The 13,457-nt window shown below is 34.9% G+C and overlaps 1 protein-coding gene across 2 annotated transcripts in view; it reads left to right on the top strand.

Annotated features, from left to right (window-relative positions):
- The first annotated feature begins 2,541 nt into the window (after positions 1-2,541).
- The window catches only part of PTAC12 (plastid transcriptionally active 12), a 32,772-nt gene continuing 21,856 nt past the window's right edge, over positions 2,542-13,457 (top strand). For both annotated transcript variants that reach the window (XR_016084701.1, XM_010276734.3), the window contains exons 1-3: positions 2,542-2,802; positions 2,923-2,990; positions 11,758-12,429. Coding sequence is in view for 1 of the 2 variants with exons in the window: in XM_010276734.3 (XP_010275036.1) it covers positions 2,769-2,802; positions 2,923-2,990; positions 11,758-12,429 (774 nt within the window). In the remaining variant the exon portion in view is untranslated. The remainder of the gene's footprint in view (positions 2,803-2,922; positions 2,991-11,757; positions 12,430-13,457) is intronic.

The raw sequence follows: 13,457 nt of genomic DNA, 5'->3' as shown, positions 1-13,457 counted from the left end.
TAATTATTTAAGGCATTTTAAATAAACTTTCAAATACTTTATATCTTTTAATTTCAAACATGTTATTTTACAAAAATGTAGTTTTATGTAAACTTTTGAAAAATTTATTACATTTGTGTAACTATAGGGATTTATTGATTTTTTTTTAAATTGTTATTAAATATATTTTTTATTTGGTAGTTTACTAACAAAATTACACTAATTTATCTTTTCTTTTTCAATATAAATTAATTAATAATTTCATTTTCTAACATTATAATATTTTGTTCCCCCATTTGTATTTGGTTATTAATTATAATAATAATAATAATTAAAATTTTATACTTTTTTTATAATTGTTAAATTTGATTCTCAATTTTATAGAAATTAGTTAAAGAGTTTTCAATTTCTATAAAATGTTGTTAATGAGTTAATTAATAACAATATTTATTAATTTTTTGTAATTTACTAATTGTACTAAAAAGAATATTTAATTTTTGGTAATTTACTAACCATTTTTTTAACTTTTGGTAATAACACTATTTAATACTCATTGAATATATGGGTGGGATTAAATATTAATCGTATTTAACTATTTATTAATTAATATGAATAGTTTAAATGAGGGAGAGTGGATATAGATTGGGGGATGCATTTTAGGAATTGATTAAGGAGTGGGGAAACATGAGACTTTCCTAGTTTAAATGAGATACCTTAGGAGAGAGATTATAGGAATATTTTTAGGTAGTTGGGTGACATGGCTTAATGGGAGAGGTGGGAAGGAGAGAGGAGAGAAAGTCAAAGAGAATGCAGGGTGGGGATAATGGAGCAAGGAGAAGCATGGTGACAGGGAGCCGTGCTTTGTTAAGCAAAAGTTAAACAATAGAAATACATAAGAGTATATAATTGTTTTATATTTTAACTTTTTAATAAACAATCTGATAAAACTCAACCCGAGTTAGTCGGTTTTCTAGTATTTGAGATCGGCTTTGGTTTAGTAAATATATATTAATATTTTATATTTTAAATTTAATTTTTTAATACGGGAAAGTAGGAAAATTCCCATATTTGTTAGTCTAAAATATTTTATATCATAGATTTAATTTTTGTAACTTATTTTTTTAATAATATCATTAAATTTAAGAAATTTAAAGTTAATTTTCAAGTTTAAATCTTTTGAACAAACAAACTAAACCGAAAATAGACCCAAAGCGGTACAACCCGATTTGGTGGGTTTTTTGCTAATGGTCAATCGGTTTTGAGTGACAAATTGCGGACTTGACCAGATCGATTTGGTTGGCGAAACAACCTGCAATTGAATTGAACCAATCGTTGAACAAATTACTAATAAATATAATTTTGTTGATAGTTATTTTCTATAATTATTAATTAATATAAGTAAAATTAGTTATTTACAATATTATTTAGTTATTGAAATAATATTGTTATTTTAATTCTTAAAATATTAATTATTTATTTATTTTAATAATCCATAAAATTATAATTGTACTATTATTACATAATTCGTTATTAATTTTGTAAATTATTAAATTATTATTAATATGAATGTTATGAATTATATTATAATTATTTTTCTACTTTTAAGATTTTTTTAAAATTTATTACATAATTTCTTTATTCTAACTATTTAAAATTTTGTCATGTTAAATATTTTGTTTTTTAAATATTTAAATAATATATAAAGTATTTAAAAATTTTCATTTTTTTCATTTTAGTTATTTTAATGTTATTATATAATATTAAATATTTTGTTATATTATTTAGCTATTTTTGATGTTTTTTAATTAAGATTATTATTTATTGGAATATTTAAACAATGTTTAATTTATTAATGTTAAATTTTTATTATTTGAATAACATTTAAATTGAATAATTTAAGAGATAAATAGGAGTTAGAGATAATTTAGGAGATTAATAGAAATTAGAGACAATTTAGGAAGAAGTGGGGGAAAGTGGTGCCACTTGTCTAAACATTAGAAAAGCAAATCCTTCTTTTCTTTATGATTGTTAGAAATAGTTAAGCGTATGTGATTTTAGAAAAATTATGCAGAATTAAAAAATTCAAAAAAAAAGAAAATTAGGAAAGAGGGTTTGAAGCAAGGAGAAGTATAATGACGTGAACAGACCAATTTATATATATATATATATATATTTGATGATTGATAACAAAACTAGATGACCCTTGGGTATTTGTATATTTTCATAATGGTTTGTTGTACGTTTTAAAAATTTAGATAATAAATTATTGCATTTTAAATTTCAGAGGCCAAAATGGCTCTAGGCCGAAATGACATGATACAAATTTTCAAAATAGATAAAAGGGAAGAGGGGAATATAAAGTGCGACTCTCAGTCTCTCACTCTTGGAGTTGGGACCCATGAGAAACGGTAGTGATGAACTGATGATAGATGACCGTACAATTTTATAAACCCTGCATAGCCGGTAATCCGGTTCATTCGATAAGGAGGCAAAGTTGAAGTGAGTCAACTGACCGGGTCGGCTGTACAATATAACTAGCGGGTTTATCCTCTTCTTCTCTTCAAAGTTGTAGTTACGCATTCAACTTCCCAGTCTCCCGCTTCACTTCTTCATCTCTCGAAATTCAGTAGAATCACTCTATTTCTCAGGCGAAGCAACTAACGATTTCTATCTCATTTTTCTTGACTCCAACCTGGTTTTTTGCTTTAGCAAAGTTTTCATCTTTTTAAGTAAATAATTAGTACCTGCAATTCTTTTTCGGACTCCCTGCTGTTGTATATGTTGTAGAAATGGCGTCTCTAGCACCAACTTGGCTTTATCAAGGTCCCTATTTTTTTTTCTTGAATTTTCAGCTTCTTTGATAGATAATTATGATATTTCTGTTGAGATATGTTTTGAACTTATTAGTAAGAGAAATGTGTTCATTTCCTTTTTTCCTAGCAGATAGAGGACCTAAGGGTTTGGCGTCTAATGATGGATTTCTTATTGGGAAGTCATGTTTAAATTCCCAGGTTTGTTTAGTTTGGATAAATTTAAAAGGGTGTTCTACTTCTTATCACCATTCCCTGCATTCCTGTATTTGTATTATGCTTGAATTTTAACTTTTCTTGGTTCTATTATGAGTTCTCGCTATTTATCAGTGATTTGTGTAAATTCGTTAAATTTTTTAACTGGGTTTTTCTGGTAATAGAGAAATACTGAATCATATAATCTTCACATTGAGAAAAAGAAATACCCTAGGATCTAGCTAAGTGCGTTGAGTATTTAGCATAGAATTCCAAGGTATTGAATATATATGGTCTAGTTCATTCTGTTACCTCAGTATTTCCCTTCCATTTTGTGTTAAATTTTGGTGCCTTTGGTGCATCCCTGAATAACTTTTTTGACATCGTAAGAATCTTTGTCCATACATTGCTAATCTATGGAGAAACATGGACTTGTTGCACCTAGATAAGACCTCGGGCTCAGTGGTTTTAGTTTGTTGTGAAAATGCTGATTTTGAGTAAGAGAATTTTCTGCCTTTAAGAACAGATATTGTGTTGGAATATTTGCTAAAACAATTAATATCTGATTTACTGATAAAAAAGCATCAATATTCAAGTTGAGTAGAGCTCTAAGAGGTCTTTTAGTTTAATTAAATTTATCTTCTATATATATATTTTTTTAAATTTTAGTTATTCACCATGGAATGTGGAGTGGACACTGTTTCTACAATATAGAAACATTCTATTTTAATATAAGCAAGGGTCAGGGAATGAAAGGGAGAGAAACATTCCTTCTATGATAGAAAGGAGAAAAAAATCACCATCATTATCATCATCATCATCCATGCCTTATCCCAACTAGTTATAAATGGAAATTCATTGACTCATTCATGTTATGCATGCTATGTTACCTAGGTATAGAAAAGATGCAACTTGTGCACTAAAAGAAAAACTGAGCATGCTATGACAGTGTTCATGTACATGTACCATGGATCTGCACATACCCTGTTATGAGTGTCATGCTGGTGAATTCCTGGATAAAGTTGAAATGATTAGATCAATATTGCTACCCAATATGTGCTCTGTCCCCTAAGTAACGGTTTCCTTGAGAAGAAGACAATAGATCAAATAGTTCCACCATCTGATCAGGTTGAACATAACAATCTAGGTTAGATTGTTGAATGATAAATCCGTTTCTTTCTTCTCATTGTAGTTGCTATTTGTCAAAATGCTAAGGTGAGGCTAGGTGGCGGGGAGCACTATGTTGCCTAGGCAACTAAGTTTCTATTCCAGGCATTAGGTTTTGATAAATACTTGGTTTTTCGTTTATTTCCCTTTTTCTATGGGCTAGTCGTCAAAGTGCTAAGGTGATTGTAGGTGGCAGGGAGAACCATGTTGCCTAGGCAACTGGGTTTCTATCTAAGCATTATCAAAAAACCTGGTTAGTTGTAGCTGATTTCCTTCGTTTTTATGAACCAGTTTGTTAGAGTTGGTCGAGTAAGGGTAACTTAGTCTTTTCATTATAGTTTAAGTAGTGTAGTGATGTGGAAATTCTGTTTTGTTTTTTTATTTTTCTTGTCCCATACTTAAGTAGGGGTATATTTGACTTTGTACCCTTATTTTAATATAATAGAGATTATGGTTGACTAGGAGGGTTGAGACTCTAGTTCGACAGCTTTCTTCCTTCTTCTTCTTCTTTCTCTTTCACTTTGAACAGGACTTATCTGAACCACTAAAACATGGTATCAGAGCCCTAAATAAAAGAGAGGAAGGCTGCAATCTCAAGTTCCTGGACCTGCAATCTCTTCTCTTCTTCTTTTCTCCTTTTCTCTGAGGTGTGATCTCAGTTACACAGGTAGAAGGTTGTGGCACACCCAGTAGAAGGCTGTGGCAACCCTTTTTCGGTGATCCATGACTGCTGCAATCCCCATTACAGGTGTTAGGAAGGTGTGACAGCCCTAGGTGAGTAGTTCTTAGATTGCTGTCACCATGAGTGACAGCCCTAGTGGTTGTGTGGTGGTGTTTGTTGTGTTACAGACCCTCTACTGAGCAGTTTCAAGAGGGGTTTTTTCTTTGTTTGTGTTTGAATGGTGATGCGCGAAATAGTGTGGTTAACAGTAGTGGTGTGAGAAATCAGTTTTTTTTTTTATTTTTTTATTTTTTATGGTGGCTGGTTGAGAAAGTGCCATAAGGTGATGTGCAGATTGCAGTAGTGTTGATTGAACAGCAGAAATCCTTTTTGTTGGCTGATTATTCAGAACTAGGAGAAATCTAGTGTATTGAGAACATAATGGAAGCAACCGGAGATAGTGGTGGTGATCCCCTCAGACTATTTAGGTGTGTAGATGACATCAATTAAACTTAATGGTGAAAATTATGTTCCATGGGCTAAGTCGGTTGAGGTTTTTCTCAAGGCCAAGAGGAAGGTGAAACATGTGAAGGAGGATAAACCATCAGTTGACTCTTCAGGGTTTGATGATTGGGAACAAGAGGATGCCCAAATCCTGACATGGCTATGGAACAATATAGAACCTAAGATAAGTGTAAACTTTATGTTCCTAGATAGAACCAAGGAAATATGGGAACATGCCAAAAAGCTCTATTTAGGACAGGATAATACTACGAGAGTGTATCAACTCTATCGGGAGTATTTTAATTTGCATCAAGGAAATCGGACCCTTGAAGAGTATTATGCTAGTACGAGGAACCTCAGAAATGAACTCAGTATCCATTATCCCCTAACTTCAGATGTTAAAATTCAGCTACAACAAAGGGAGCAACTTGATGTAACCAGGTTCTTAATGGGGCTGAAATCAAAATATAAACCAGTTAGAGCACAAATATTGGAAGGTTTTGCTCTTCCTACACTTGAGGAGGTCTTTGCTCGGCTTTGCAGAATTTCCTTGGAACCCATAGAGAGTACCACAACGTCTGATAGATCAATGTTTGTTGTAGCGAGAGGAGGTGAACGTGGCAATAGGGGGAGCATACATTTCAAGGAGGCCATGGTAGTCCCATGTTTGGTCGTGGTGGAGGTCATGACTTAGGGGGAGGCCGTGGTAGAGGAAGAGGGCACACTACTAGAAAATGTACACATTGTGGCAAAGACGGACATACGATTAATTTTTGTTATGATCTAAATGGCCCACCCTCTACATGGGCTAATCATGTAGTTGTTGTTGGTGGTGATGTGAGTGATAATCAACATACGGATCAAACATATTTCACATCTACATTTGCTTCTGGGAAGGAGATGATGAGTGTACTACGAGATGAGTATGAGAGGTTCCTTCAAGCCACTTCACAACATAATACTACTACTCTTGCACACTCAGGTATGGCCTGTCTGGCATCCAATCCTTCTCACTAGATTATTGATTTTGGAGCCTCTGATCACATGACCGGGATTCCAGGTGTGTTTTCTTCCCTCTTTAAAACTTCCACATCACAAACTGTTACCCTGGCCAATGGTTCTTCTTCTCCCCATTTGTGGTGTTGTTGGTAATGTTGACATTGCATCGCTTTCTTTATCGTTTGTTCTATATGTGCCTAAATTTCCATTCAACCTCATGTCTATTAGTAAATTAACTAAGGCCCGTAATTGTTCTATCACTTTTTACCCTTCATCTTGTGTTTCTTAGGATCTCTAGACAGGGAAGAAGATTGGTGGAGGGCATGAAGCTAGTGGATTGTATTATTTTGATGGTGGTGGATTTTCAGTTACACTTCAAACTTCCTTGACTCCTCTCCAATGGCATTGTCGGCTGAGACATCCATCTCTCAAGGCTCTCAAGTAGGGGTGAGCATTATTTGGTTAAAACCGAAATATCGAACCGAAAATTTCGGTTTTGGTTTTTTCAGTTTTTGGGTAATTCGGTTTAGTTAGTTCGGTTTTTAGGAATTTTGGTTTTCGGTTTTGGTTTTCAGAGTTAGAAATTCAATTAACCGAAAAAATTGAATTAACTGAAATTCATTATATAATATGTAATATATAATATACTATATATAACATTTAATATATAATATGCTATATATTTATATATTAATATATTATATATAATGTATTATAATGAAATTCAATTTCATAATATATTATAATAATATATATATATATGTATGCATTATAGGTTATAATATATAATATTAATTAAATTCAGTTTTTAATTGAAATAACCGAAAATTCCGGTTTTCTTGTAATTTGGTTTCGGTTCGGTTTTCATTTTTTATTTTGGTTTTTAAAATTTCGGTTTATTCAGTTCAGTTTTTAACCGAATAAACCGAATGCTCACCCCTACTCTCAAGCTACTAGTTCATTCTTTGAGTCATTTGTCTTCCTTGTAGTGTGAGTTGTGTCAGTATGGGAAACACCATCAGGTTTCCTTTAGTCCTAGTGTTGATAGTCGTATGTTTAGTCCTTTTGCTTTAGTCTATTCAGATGTTTAAGGTCCGATTAAAGTTGAGTCCTATAACGGTTACTAGTATTTTATCATTTTTATTGATGATTGTTTAAGGATGACATGAATTTATTTAATGAAAGAAAGGAGTGAATTGTTTTCTATTTTTTCAAAAATTCCATGCTGAAATACGTACACAGTTTGGTGTTCCAATAAAATTTCTTTGTTCTAATAATGGTCACAAATACTTTTTTACCTCCTTTCAACAATATTTGGAGCAATATGGCATCATTCATTAGACTTCGTGTGCATCCACCCCTCAACAAAATGGGTGACTAAACGAAAGAACCGTCATCTTCTTGAGACTGCTCGGTCTATCCTTCATCATATGAACGTTCCTAAATGATTTTGGAGTGACGCTGTGCTTGGGGCTTGTTTTCTCATTAATCGGATGCCCTCCTTTATTCTTTATGGTCGGTCTCCCTTTTCTATTTTGTTTCCCACTTTGTCTTGCTTTCCATTAACTCCCCAGGTCTTTGGGTGTGTTTGCTTTGTTCATAATTTGAGACCTGGTTTAGACAAGCCGGATGCACGCTCTATTAAGGGTATCTTTCTTGGCTATTCTTAGACCCAGAAAGGGTATAAGTGTTACAATCCTATCACTCGGAAGTCATTTGTCTGCCCTGATGTCACCTTTTTTGAGTCCATGCCGTTCTTCTTGAGTCCTGATGTACCGTCCTCTTCACCATTGATCCCTCTTCCTCTTCCAGTTGGTGATCCCATTCCAGCTGTTGCTGTTATGTCTGACCCTTCACCTCCTCTAGTGTAGATACTTACTGAACGACCATCGATCCGGTACGTGTATACTCATTGACAAACACCGACACCTCCTTCGACTTCTACCTTGTCTGCAGATCCTGTAGTTGCTCCTGTCCTAGAGTTGCCTACTTCTTCTAAACTTGATCTTCCCATTATGTTACGAAAAGGTAAACATAGTTGTACCTTACATCTCACTTCCAATTATGTTTCTATCTCTCACCTTTCCACTTCACATCACCGGTTTGTTTCTTTGTTGTCTTCTATATCTATACCCAAGGATGTTTAGGAGTCTCTTACTTCACTGGGGTGGAGTCAAGTAATGGAGGAGCTCTTTGCTCTTCAGTACAACCACACGTGGGAGCTCACCACTCTTACTCCTGGTAAGTATGTTATAGGTTGTAAATGGGTGTATATGTTAAATATTTATCAAATGGCAGTGTGGAATGGTTGAAGGCTCGATTGGTTGCTAAAGGTTATTCTCAGTTATATGGGGTGCATTATGTGGAAACCTTTTCTTCTGTGGCTAAGATTGGTTCAATTTGTGTCTTGATTTCCTTGGTAGTTATGTATGATTGGCCTTTGTTTCAGCTTGACATTAAAAATGCCTTCCTCCATGGTGACCTTTTGGAGGAGGTCTATATGGAGCAACCACTAGGATTTGTTGCTCAGGAGGAGGATGGTAAAGTGTGTAGGCTCAAGAAGGCAATTTATGGGCTGAAACAGTCTCCTCGTGCTTGGTTTGGAAAGTTTAGTGAAGTGCTGAAAAATTTGGAATGAAACAATGTCAGGTCGACCACTCAGTGTTTAGCTATGATTATGAAGCCGGAAAGATTTTATTAGTGGTTTATGTGGATGATATAGTCATAACTGGTAGCGGCAGATTAGGGATTGACAAACTAAAGGCCTTTTTGCAAGAACATTTCCAAACAAAAGATCTTGGCAAGTTGAAGTACTTCTTGGGTATAGAAGTTGCTAGGTCGATACAAGGTATAAATTTGTGCCAAAGAAAAAATGTTCTTGATCTGTTGGAAGAAACATGATTGTTAGGTGTGAAATCAGTTGAAACACCCATGGAACCAAATGCTAAGTTGATTAGTGATGCAGGTGAAATGTTTGATGATCCTGGAAGATATAGATTGTTAGTGGGGAAGCTGAACTACCTTAAGCATTAGCAGACCAGACATCTCATTTGCTATTAGTATGGTGAATCAATTTATGCAAAACTCTGAAGTACCTCACTGGGATGCAGTTCTTAGAATTATGCGGTACTTGAAGGGAGCTCCAGGTCGTGGGTTGTTGTACAAACCAGGGGGAAGACTTGAGATAGTTGGGTATACAGATGCAGATTAGCCAGGCTCGGTGTCTACTAGGAGATCCACTACAGGTTATTGCACATTTCTTGGAGGAAATCTAGTGACATGAAAGAGTAAGAAGCAAACTGTTGTGGCAAGGAGTAGTGTTGAATCTGAATACAGGGCCATGGTACACACCACATGTGAATCAATATGGCTAAAAAATCTTTTGCAAGAAGTTGGATTCTCAATGAGCAAACCTATGAGATTGTACTGTGACAATCAAGTTGCAATCCACATCTCATCTAATCCGATTTTCCATGAAAGGACAAAACACATAGAGGTTGATTGCCATTTTGTTAGGGAGAAAGTCCTTACTGGAGAGATAAGCATAGAATACACGAGTTCAGGTGATCAATGGGCAGACTTGTTCACAAAAGGTTTGAGTTCAGGGAGAGCGAACTATATATGTAATAAGCTAGGATTATATTACATATATTCTCCAGCTTGAGGGAGAGTGTTTGAGTTGGTCGAGTAAGGGTAACTTGGTCTTTTCATTAAACTTTAAGTAGTGTAGTGATGTGGCAATTCTGTTTTGTTTTTTTATTTTTCTTGTCCCATACTTAAAATTGGGGTATATTTGTCTTTGTACCCTTATTTTAATATAATAGAGATTATGGTTGACTAGGAGGGTTGAGACTCTCTAGTTTGACAGCTTTCTTCCTCCTTCTTCTTTCTCTTTCTCCTTGAACAGGACTTATCTGAACCACTAAAACATAGTTGTTTCCTTAATTGAAGTAGCAAGTATGAGAATTAAAAGTATAAAAGCAACATTACATAATCTATGGGAAAAATACAAGGGGGTGAAGATCCCATTTTATTCATGCCAAAGAGAGATATGAAGAAAATATGTATCTGTCTAAATCAGAGAATGGAGAAAAAGAAAACAGGGGTGGAGTCTTTGTTATGTTCAATGTGATAAAGAGACTGAGGTCCGCATGGGGGGTAAGGAAAAAGGAAAACATGAAGGGAAGGAGCCGCTAGTTTTCCATAGAAGCCGCTAGTTTTCCATAGAGAGAAATGGTACTCTGTTTTGCTCACAGAGATTGAGAGATTAGTAGAAGAAGGTGCCTCTTGGCTCTCACAAAGAATATGATAGTGAAGGCTACTAGTTGAAGTTCTATCATAGTTAACCAATAACTAAACTCATTTTATGGTTCTTTGAACTAAAAACTGATATTTTACAATGCTCCTTCACTTACTATGTTGAATACAATATGATATGATGTGACACAAATAATACCTACATTTGGCACATTCTCACGCAAAAACACTTGGGTCAGGGCTATCAGGCACAAAAGGATACTCATAAAGATGCTCTTTGACCTAGGCATTTTATTGATAACTATGTTTCTCATCCAACGTATGTGGTATGTCCTGTGGAAATGAGATGCTGGAATTTTCATCATCTGAAGTATGCACCAGTTTTTTTCCTTTTGGGAATTACATTCTTGAATATCAAAGATCTCATTATCAAAGGATAAAGCTTCCTTGAGAAACTTTTGATGCTCCTTACTTAGACATATGAAAACAAACTTCCAAAGCCGCCTAGTAGCTCATTTTTTTTAGTTGTCATTTACCCTTCAATTGGTGATTGGAATATTTTTAACTGCAGTACGAAGGTATTGTTGAGTAGCAATTATCGTAATCTTTTTTATTTTTCTTATAGGATGCTTGGGGTTGTTCTATCCCTGAGTTTGTATAATCTGTTTTCCTTTCTATCAGAAAAAAAAGGTAGTAATTTTGAATGTTTAACTTACTCTGTATTGGATTCTTAGATTTTAGTACTTGATCTTTTTCATATATTAGTAATTGAGTACATGAGTCAGGAAGGAGGCTGTGGAAAACTCACTTTCCCTATCCTCTCAGTACATGTTCCATGAATCTTGGTGGTTGGGATCCATTTAGTAATAATTCCACCAAGAAATTTTTAAGGGGAAGAAACTGGTCCTATGGAATGAAAAATAACAATTTGATCCATATATTTTCTTTAAATGTCTAAACACATTGGATCAGATTGTTTCCTCATTCAATTAAGTTGGTTTTTACAATGATATTTGGTGGAATTTACCAATGGTGAATACCATTCCCAACTAACCTGCATGTTCATTATTTTAACAGAAGAGTAGGAAGGCTCCATTGCTCCTCCCTGACCTGACTTGAGTATTTCTCCTAAAGTAATAACTGATAACTGATATGTGCATATCTAATTTTCTGGGAATCACCCAGACATCTTTTGTAGGTTCATTTACAGCAGGAAAGGTGCAACTTAAGATTGCATTGAACAGTAATCCATTTATAAGGAAGACCACTTTACTTCCTTTTATCAAGTGTGCAAAGAAGGATGGTTCCTTTGACCCGTTATCTGTTGAGCGTCCACCATACTATAGTTATATGGACTCCACATCTGGGCAGCTTGAACCAGCGTCTGGTGCTCGTGCAAGCATTCCTGGGCAGGATTATTGGCCTGAAGGCACAGTGAGTCGGGTCAGAGCTGCCAGGGCTCCTGAGCCAACCGGAAAGTCCATAACTGCATCATCATTTGGGAAACATCCTGGAAGCAGAAGGAAGAAGTATAAAGCATCCGTAGGCACTGTAGAATCTTCAGAATTGAGTGTAGATTCAAGTGATCCAGCAATGCTTGAAACTTCTGATGATGTTTCGGAGGAGACTAAAGACCCATCCTCAGAATATGTTGTTTATCAAACGGAGCCTGAGGAAGAGAGCATCGATGATTATGAATTAGACAAGAAATATGGACACCCTCACCCTTTTGTTGATCCAAAGGTTAAGAAACCAATCGAGGAGACACTTTCAAGTGAAGAACTATGGTGGAACTGGAGAAAGCCAGATAAGGAACAATGGTCAAGGTGGCAAAGGAGAAAACCAGATGTTGAAACGGTTAGTCAAAAAAAAAAGAGCATGAATAGTGAATATATGATATTTTCTGGTATGCTGTAATAGCACAATGTTTGATGCAGGTGGACCCACCATCTTAACGTTTTACCTGGGAGATCTCCTAGTCCATGCTGTATTTCTTCAAGTGAATCTACTCATTAGATGTCTTGAAATTCATTTTCTTTTTGTTTTCTTCTTCTTGGCAGATAGAAAAAATTTCTGCAACTATACTAAAACTGTTTACTGATTTTGATAAATGAAATCCTTTTACTGATAAAAAAAGAAAAAAACTGTTTATCGTTAAGAAAATAGTGGTGATTATAGCACAACTCATTTTTGATAAATGGAGCACAACCCTACTGAATAGGCCAAACGTGGTGTTTTGAAAAGACAGACACCTTTATGTACTTGTGTACTTTTATAGGGATACCTTTTATTTTTTAAACCAGGGATGTCCCCTTATCAAAATTGGGGTGTGCCTAATCAGCCCTCTAAAAAAGCGACACCAAAAACTGTTTATAGATACTAGAGCAATCCAACTGGAAAATTTTTTCTACAGGAGATCTCCCAGGTTGATCTTACTGTTGAACATTTACTAGGGCCTGTTTGGCTACTCTTTTCAGAAGATCTTTTGGACTTTTCAAAGACTGCTAGACCAAAAAATGGTCTTTCTCTGTTTGTCAATGAAAGATGGGAATCCAGAAAGACCCACGTCTCAAAAAGCTCATGAAAGCCCGAAACAGCCAAAAATCTAATGAAGCTTCCTGTCTTTCCATGCCTAAAATCTTTCGTTTAACAGCCTGGTAGACCACAGTAGACCAGGGGACATACCAAGCAGTCTTGATCTTTAATGACAAGACCCAAAGAGTTCCATGTCTTTTGGCCATTAGGGTTGTCAGTAGATCTTCCTAAAAAGACTTGCCAAATGGCACCATATATTTCATTGTGCCATTGGCTGCTGCTAACCTGAATAGTTCTATAGATTTTCTGAAGTCTCTTCTAGAGAAACTCAAGGTTAAAGATGTGGAGAT

This window comes from Nelumbo nucifera, chromosome 3 (assembly GCF_055504915.1).
Source record: "Nelumbo nucifera cultivar China Antique chromosome 3, China Antique-T2T, whole genome shotgun sequence".
NCBI lineage: Eukaryota > Viridiplantae > Streptophyta > Magnoliopsida > Proteales > Nelumbonaceae > Nelumbo > Nelumbo nucifera.
This window is presented reverse-complemented; position numbering and strand designations above follow the sequence as displayed.